The 8,089-nt window shown below is 37.2% G+C and overlaps 1 protein-coding gene across 3 annotated transcripts; it reads left to right on the top strand.

The window, feature by feature from the left end:
• The first annotated feature begins 309 nt into the window (after positions 1-309).
• Positions 310-7,703, top strand: LOC131054376 (cytochrome P450 85A1). Of its 3 annotated transcripts, none has more exons than XM_057988878.2 (8): positions 310-961; positions 1,083-1,232; positions 1,304-1,561; positions 6,349-6,438; positions 6,508-6,586; positions 6,739-6,845; positions 7,119-7,189; positions 7,530-7,703. In XM_057988878.2, exons 1-8 carry the CDS (start codon positions 452-454, stop codon positions 7,630-7,632), a joined length of 1,368 nt encoding a protein of 455 aa, XP_057844861.2. In that variant the 5' UTR covers positions 310-451; the 3' UTR covers positions 7,633-7,703. The 3 variants fall into 3 exon arrangements, with proteins under 3 accessions (XP_057844861.2, XP_057844860.2, XP_057844862.2); XM_057988877.2 differs by having other exon boundaries at positions 7,119-7,225; XM_057988879.2 differs by lacking the exon at positions 6,349-6,438 and having other exon boundaries at positions 7,119-7,225.
• Positions 7,704-8,089: the final 386 nt, after the last annotated feature.

The following is an 8,089-nucleotide window of genomic DNA, read 5'->3' as shown; positions in this document are numbered from 1 at the left end:
ACGAGGGAATTGGATCAGAGTAAGCATAGAAAGAGAGCCCTGTAGAAATGGGAGGCGAACACGTTCCTTCCTGGAAAGGAAAGAGAAAACTAACGAAAATGTTTAGAAATCAGGCCACCACCGAAGACTACTATGCAAAGAAAATATTCAATATGTGAGTTTTTAAGTAATATTTTCTACCACGGATAATAGGTAGTAATGATACTTCTCCATCACAAAAGGATCTCATCAATCAATCACTACAATGTGCCGTCCAAAACTGGAAAAAGGGCTCTCAACAATTGATCACTACAATCTGCCGTCCAAAACTGAATAAGGATCCCAGCAAATAATCACCACAATGTGCCGTCCAAAACTGAAGTTTATAAGTTCATTTGTTTATTGCTTTCGAGGCCAAGGATCCCCAAATATCTTAGTTTAATTATACATTCGTATTTCAGACAGCCTGACCATGACGAGTACATGGGTTTTTTATCTCTTGATTTTGCTACTCATTCTATCTGTTTTCGTAACGTTTAAGATAAACTATGGGGTTAACAAGAATCTGCCTCCTGGTAATATGGGGTGGATTTTTGTTGGACAAACTAGAGAATGTCTGATGAATATCCATGGCTTTGTGCAGAAGAGGCATAATAAATATGGAAAACTATTTAAAACACATATTTTTGGATGCCCTACTGTTATTTGTGCTGATCTGGAAGTCAGCAGATCTCTACTGTTGAGTGACGTGAGTAGAGGGCTTGTTCCTGGCCATCCCAAGTCATTTATGGATTTGATGGGCAAATGGAACATTATAGCAGTGCAGCATGACCTTCATAGGAGAATGCGAGGAGCTGTGTTGTCCTTTATAAATGGGGACACTTTGAAAGGGCGAATTCTAGCTCAAATTGATGACTTTGTTCGATTGAATCTCAGCGACTTAGGTGGAAAAATTGTTCATATGCATGAGAAGTGCAGAGATGTATGTTTAACCATGACTATTTTTATTGTTTCTAAATCTCAAAATTACTAGTAATAATATAGATTTGAGAAGTAAGTGTTTAAGGTTTTTAATGTGGGTAAAGATGACATTTTATGTGTAGATGGCATTTTATTTCTGGGCACGGAAGGTGATCTGTTTGAAGAAAGAATCAGAGATTGAGGATCTCAAGAAAGATTACTTTGAGCTAGCTGATGGCTTGTATCGTGTTCCTCTTGATCTTCCTTTCAGCCGATATAGAAAGAGCTTGCAGGTGATCAATCAAGTAGAAAAAGCTTGAATTGCAATCTTGTATTTTTTAATGATTAGAAAATTGTGATGCAGGCAAGAAAGAGAATTGTTGTGAAGCTAGGAGAGAAGGTTCGTGAGAGAAGAAAGCTCCCTCTGGATTTCCATGACGATTTGCTTGCAGAAGTGCTTCGTGGAGAGATCAATGGAAATGTCAAGACAAAATTAAGCGATGAACAAATTCTAGATTTTCTAGTTGGCACTATTTTCGCTGGATATGACACCACAGCCAACACCATGATGATGACAATCAAGTTGCTCCATGACTTCCCCAAAGCTTTGCAAGATCTTAGGGTAAGTATGACACATTCTATTGTAGCAAATTTTTAAAATTTATGTAAATATTCAATTTGTTATTTCTGGATTTGATTGTGTATGCAATTTTTTTTTTTGATCGGTAAAGGCAGAGCCAGATTTATATTAATTTTGGTTAAAGGTAAAGGCAGAGCCAAATTTATATTAATTTTGGTTAAATACATAGATTATTCTCTGAGTTCCATAACATTCCAAAAACACCTGTTCTCAGAGAGCTCAACATAACATAGTTCCCTCCAAGGGTTGGAGACCTTTAGGCTTATGGTTTAGCCATTTTATCAGAGCCATCAAAAATTTAGAACCAGAGTATTTAAACATGAAAGTTTAAAGCCAAATAAAAATATACAGATATAATTAAGTATCCAGTAGGCAAAATGAAGTATCAACAGAAAAGGGCCTAGCTTGAAGTGGGGAGATCGGGTTGCGGAGGCTGCATTCTTGGACGACCATGACCTCTGCCTGCTGAGATACCCCGGCCAGGACCCGCGCTCCTTCGGCCCCTACTTGAGCCACCTCTGCAACTCTACTCTGGTTTTGTTTCTGCTTCTGCAACATTCATAGGTAGGATTTTGTTCATCCTTGCAAACTGGAAGAGATCCTCCTCTTTTCCTTAAGCCTCTGGGTCGTCTCATAAGAATCTCCACTTGAGATAGCTCAGACCTACGCTGGCAAAGACTCTGTGTCTATCCAGTTCTTTACCCTTCAGGTCAAGTAGGAATGGATAGTATTTGATGAGCTCTCTGTGGGCGTTAAAAAGAATCTGGTCGCTTGGTCGGGGTGCACCAGAGTCATAGAGGGCCTTATTTAAGACTTCTTGAAATTCTTGAAGAATTTCCACTAGAAAGAGCTCCCTGGTGAGATTCCAAACCGATTGCTTGGGTAGCTTCTGGTCCAGCAGAGAAGCCACGAATCTGGAGGAGATACTAGTGTTGTCTCGTGGATATTCATCCCTGCTCAAATGAGCGCTACACAGAATCAATTTGACTGTGAGTAAAACTGGAGGGTCCGCATGGATAAGGAGACGTTTAAGTCTTGAATCCATTATCCTTCTCAAAGAGACCTAGCGGGTAGAGGCACTGAGTGAGATAGGAGTGTCTGCACCGAAGCAAGAGGTAGGCCTCGGGAAAACGCTCATGGTAAAACCAAATAGAGGCTCAGAGGACATGGTGGCCGAGGGAAAAGATAGGAGAGAAGGGAAACTAGAGAGAAAAACCAGAAGATGCAGGAAGGAAAGAAGGAAGCGAGAGGAGGACACTTCGGCAGGAAAATCGGGCGCACGACTCAACAAGTAATAATGAGGATTAGAGGGGCAATAAAGGCTCACATAAAGGTGGCAGAGAGTAAATGCCCAGATCGAGCCAAATCTACTCAAACTGTAGATGAAAGGATTAACCTGCAGACAGCTCATGCAAAAGGACTGAGTGACGGTGCTCTCCAGTTGGAACTTCGAGAATCCCATTTTTGTGGAGGCAAATTTTGATTTAGCAGTTTGTTAGCTAGGTTAAACTGGGCCCACCATGACTGAACGCTTAAATTTGAAGAAAGGAAATAGTCATTGGGATCAACGCCAAGAAAGAGGGCGGGTAATAAGCGTTCAAATTTAAATTCCACGAACCACCAATCTGCTGGCAAACGGCGGCCCCAAACCTTGTATGAACAAATCTTGTTAACTTGCCCGATCTGCTTTACTAGTAGGCTAAATGCCCTGAGACCACCAGTGAATGAAAGTGCCTTGAGCTATTGTTTTTGATAAGGCATCTGCCACTTCATTTGCTTCTCTGTAGATATGTTTTGCCTTAAAGTGTTCAAGACTGTTCAAATTTTCTAGGATTCTTTCCAATAAAGCTTAGAGCCTCCAATTGGGGGTTTTCTTTTTCCTTATAGCATTTATTGCTATCTCCGAGTCTCCTTCCACTGAAACATTTTTGAGGCTATGGTTGATGCAGTCCTTCAAGCCAAGTAGCAGAGCAGTGAACTCTGCTATGTTATTGGTGTCTGGAGGGATTGGCTTTGTCATTTTCCCAATAATTGCTCATGTTTGATCTCTGATGACATAGCCTATTCCGAAAGGGCCAGGATTGCCTTTGGAGGCCCCATCAAAATTCAATTTTACCCAATCTGGCTTTGGGGGGGACCAGATTGCATATTTTCTTTCATTGGTTTTTTGGCGAGAAGATGAGGGGATAATAATGCCTTGCCACTTTAGACTGATATTCTCATCCCATGAAGAAAAAACTTTGGGCTGGTCCAAAGAAAAGGTTGTTCTGTTGTTAACTGAATCCACTATTGCCGATTCAATTGAATTCAGAATTGATTCATGTCTCCTAGCTTTACCTTCAAATAGCCTGCGGTTCCTTTCTTTCCATATTTCCCAAATTAAACATGATGGAGACACTTCCATAATTTGGCTCAGAGAGCTCTCCTTTGTATGAAGGGGCCAACTTTGGAATAGAGATTTGATTTCATTCGGCAAGGCTATGATCGGCTCCAATTTAGCACAGAGCCATCTCCAGCAGTTGGAAGCAAAGGGGCAATTCAAGAGGAGATGGTCCACTGACTCTGATTGAGCTTTACACAAAATGCATCTTGAAGGACCTTCATAGCCCATTCTTGTGAACTTATCTGCGGTTAGAATTTTTTTCCAGACTGCCAACCATGCAAAGATGCCCGCTCTCGGTATGACTTTGGAACTCCAAAACATCTTCAGGGGGATTTTGTGATTGCTCTACTCTACAGGGCTGACAAGAATTTTGTATCCATCTTTTGAGTTATACTGTCCTGTTTTGGAAGGCGCCCAAATAAGAGAGTCTTCTCCTCTTCTGGGGCTGATGTTTCTTGCTTCTAGATGGCCTAAGAGTTCGTCTAGATCCTCCCTTGGAATTGGCAAGCCCTCCATTGATTTCCATATTTAGCTTTGTGGATTGGACATGTCAGCCATTTCCAGAGAGTCTCTAACTCTGGAGCCCCAATTCTGTTTGAACCAGTGTTCTGTAGCAGGGATATGGATAACCACCCCAAGAGTCCTCCCAAAATAGGCTAGATGAGCCCTCGTGAATATCCCAAGAAATCAAATTTGAGACCAGATTTCTACAAGAGATAATGAAGTTCCATGTTCTGGACCCCTTAGGGAAATTGCCTGATCTGAGGATGTTAAGATAATTCTGATCTGGGAGATACTTTGTTGCCAGCATTCTGACCCAAGAAGCACTAGGGTTTTTGATGAATTTCCAGACTAGTTTAGCCCCTAAGGCTATATTTTGCAATTTAAAGTCCTTGATGCCTAGACCACCCATTGATCTAGGCTTAATAATTTTTTCCCAAGCTATTAGAGCAATCTTATGCTTCTCTTCGGTGTTTTTCCAAAAGAAATTTCTCATCTTCTTGATTATGAAGGAATTGGCATTAGATGTTAAGGATAATATAGATAATAGATAAATTGGAAGGACCGAGATCACTGCTTGGATCATCACTAGTCTTCCCGCCCAAGATAACCATTTGCCCTTCCAGGAATTTGCACTTCTTTCGACTTTGAGTTTTAAGGGATCCCAGAATTTAGAGTTCCTTAGGCCTCTATCTATTGGGATGCCCAAATAAGTACATGGAAGACATCCTTCTTTGCAGTTTAGAATTTTGAGAATTTTGGTCTATAGTGAGATTGGAGTTGTGAAGAAGAAGGCTTTAGTTTTATCCTTATTTCTTAATTGGCCTAAAGCCCTGCCATACATCTCTAAAATCTGGTTGAGATGAGTGGCTTCCTTTACATTTGATGTCCCCAAGAGAAGATTGTCATCTACGAACTGCTGATGAGTAACTACAAAGTCTTTAGTTATTTTGATTCCCTCTAACTTATGGTTGACATGACTAGCCTTGATGGCCCTTCCCAAAGCCTCCCCCATTATTATGTACAGGAAGGGAGAAAGGGGGTCCCCTTGCCTAATACCCCTTGAGGAAGAGAAAAAACCCACTGGTTTTCCATTAACCAGTATTGAGAATTTGGGCGTTGAGATGCACTCAAATACCCAATTTATCCATTGATTATCAAAGCCAAAAGCTTGCATGGTTTTACAAAGAAAACGCCAATCTACACTATCATAAGCTTTTGTGATGTCTAACTTTATTATCATACCTAGCCTATTTGTGCTTTGGAGGGTATGGATTGCTTCTTGCGCTACGATCACTCCATCAAGAATTGAACGGCCCGGTACAAACCCTGTCTATTCTTCTGAGATGATGCTATTCATGAGAGGCTTCATTCTGTTAGTAATCACTTTTGAGAGGATTTTATAGACTGTGTTGCATAGGGAAATAGGCCTATAATCTCCAAGATTTTCTACCTTCTCCTTCTTTGGAATGAGAGCTATGAAGGTATTATTTACCTCTTTAAGAATTTTCCCTGATCTTCTTGAACACTCCAGAGCTTCCGAGAGTTCCTGACCTAAGATATGCCAGCATTTCTTATAGAAATCCGTAGGGAAGCCATCTGGTCCTGGTGTATTAATTTTTACATCGTCATTTCAAATCACATTTCATGATTCATCATTAGGATGAAAGAGAGTCTGTGATCCAAAATTACAATGAAAGAGAATGCTAAGAAGATGTAAGATTACATCATTCGTTGATGTAAAAATGACATATATAATTAAATTAAAAAATAACATATTGAATACCATAAAACATATAAAAATTGCATACACGATCAAATCCAAAAATAACAAATTGAATACCATAAAACATTTAATTTATTATATGTTTCATGAATCACGCAGTTGGAGCACCAAGGCATTATCAGTAGAAAAAGTTCATCTGAAGAGAGATTATCTTGGGAAGATTACAAATCAATGCACTTTACTCAGAAGGTGAGTGCTGAAATGGCAATATCATTATACTTGCATGACATTTGCTGAACTCAGTTATTTCTCCTGCAGATAATACAGGAGACAATTAGAGCGGCAAATGTAGTTCCTGCAACTATTAGAAAAGCAACCAAAGATATAGAAATACAAGGTTGGTTTGTTGGCAGTTAAAAGAACACTTCTATTTTTTTATTTTATTTTTGGCTATTGCTGAGTACGGGTGAAGAGTGCTATATCTAAATTTAATATTGATTACTTATTTGCAGGTTATATCTAAATTTAATATTGATTGGTTATTCACAGGTTATATGATTCCCAAGGGATGGAAAATGCTACTTTGCCTGACAGAAACAAATGCAAAAACAAATTCATCTGAAAATTCAGCTGTATTCGACCCCTGGAAAATGAAGGTAAAATGATTCTCTTTTACTCTTCATAATATACGGTGATCATATTGTGTTCAATCTTTAAAGAACATGAATATTTGTTAGGGTCATTTCATTGTTAGTTGATGAGTTTTTCAGTTTTATTGATTGGAAAATTGTTAATCTAGAAACTATCATATATATATGACTAAATAATTATCATTAATCTTTGAAAGAATATTGTGTAGGTGAACATAAATGTAAATATAAACAACTTTAAAATGATCATGAAAAGTTATTGATAATTTTGGTGTACAGAATGGAAATTTGATGGCATTTGGAGGAGGAAGCAGGATGTGTCCTGGAAAGGATTTGGCAATGTTAGAGATGTGTGTTTTTCTTCATCACTTTCTCACACGCTACCAGTAATTTTCTCTATTCATCATCTTAAATTTAGTATCTCTAAGCCTGATCTTATAATTCAGAGTTCAGATTTTAAGGTTTGTTTAATTAAAATCGATTAACCTTAGAATAATGTATTGTTATTTTAATTAAAACATTTAAACATAAAAAATATTATAGTGACGACACAGAATAAAATGTAATTGTGTAAATATATTTATAAATTTTCTTTTATAAATTAATTTGTTATATATAAACAATTCTTACTGTTAAGTTTGAACAAAAGTTAGTCACTCCATGATTTCTTTTATTGTGAATGAATTGCAGGTGGGAAGAAATCGAAAGCAACATTAGTTTTATAGTATTCCCTGGAATACAAACTTCTAAAGTAATGCGGATAAGATTGAGTGATCATGTTGACAATGTGTAGTAAAATTTAAGGGAGAGTAAATAATTAGTATATTTGACATTTATTGTTAAAATATGTGATTATTATTATATAGTGATTAATATTTTCTTTTTAATTTGATATTGTAATTTAATTGAATAATGAATTGTTTAATTATTGATTTATAAATATATTTTATGTAATAATCTTTTGTTTCTAATTTTTTATTATGATTTGTTTGAAGATATATTATGTAATACTTGATTTGGAAAATGAATTTAAATTGAAAAGATTTAGAAAAAATTGTACTAAATCTTACATGAAAGAAATATGTTTTGAAAAGGTGAACTAAAGATAATAAGATAGAAATAGATTATATTCTAGATAAAATATGATATTAGACTTGAGCAATAAAAATATTAATATTTTAATATTACGATGAGATAAATACAATTGAGGAGAGCTAATAGGCTGAAATTAAAGGTACTTAGATCAATAA

Source organism: Cryptomeria japonica, chromosome 3 (assembly GCF_030272615.1).
Source record: "Cryptomeria japonica chromosome 3, Sugi_1.0, whole genome shotgun sequence".
Lineage (NCBI taxonomy): Eukaryota > Viridiplantae > Streptophyta > Pinopsida > Cupressales > Cupressaceae > Cryptomeria > Cryptomeria japonica.
Note: the sequence above shows the minus strand (reverse complement) of the source record. Positions and strands in the feature narration are given on the sequence as shown.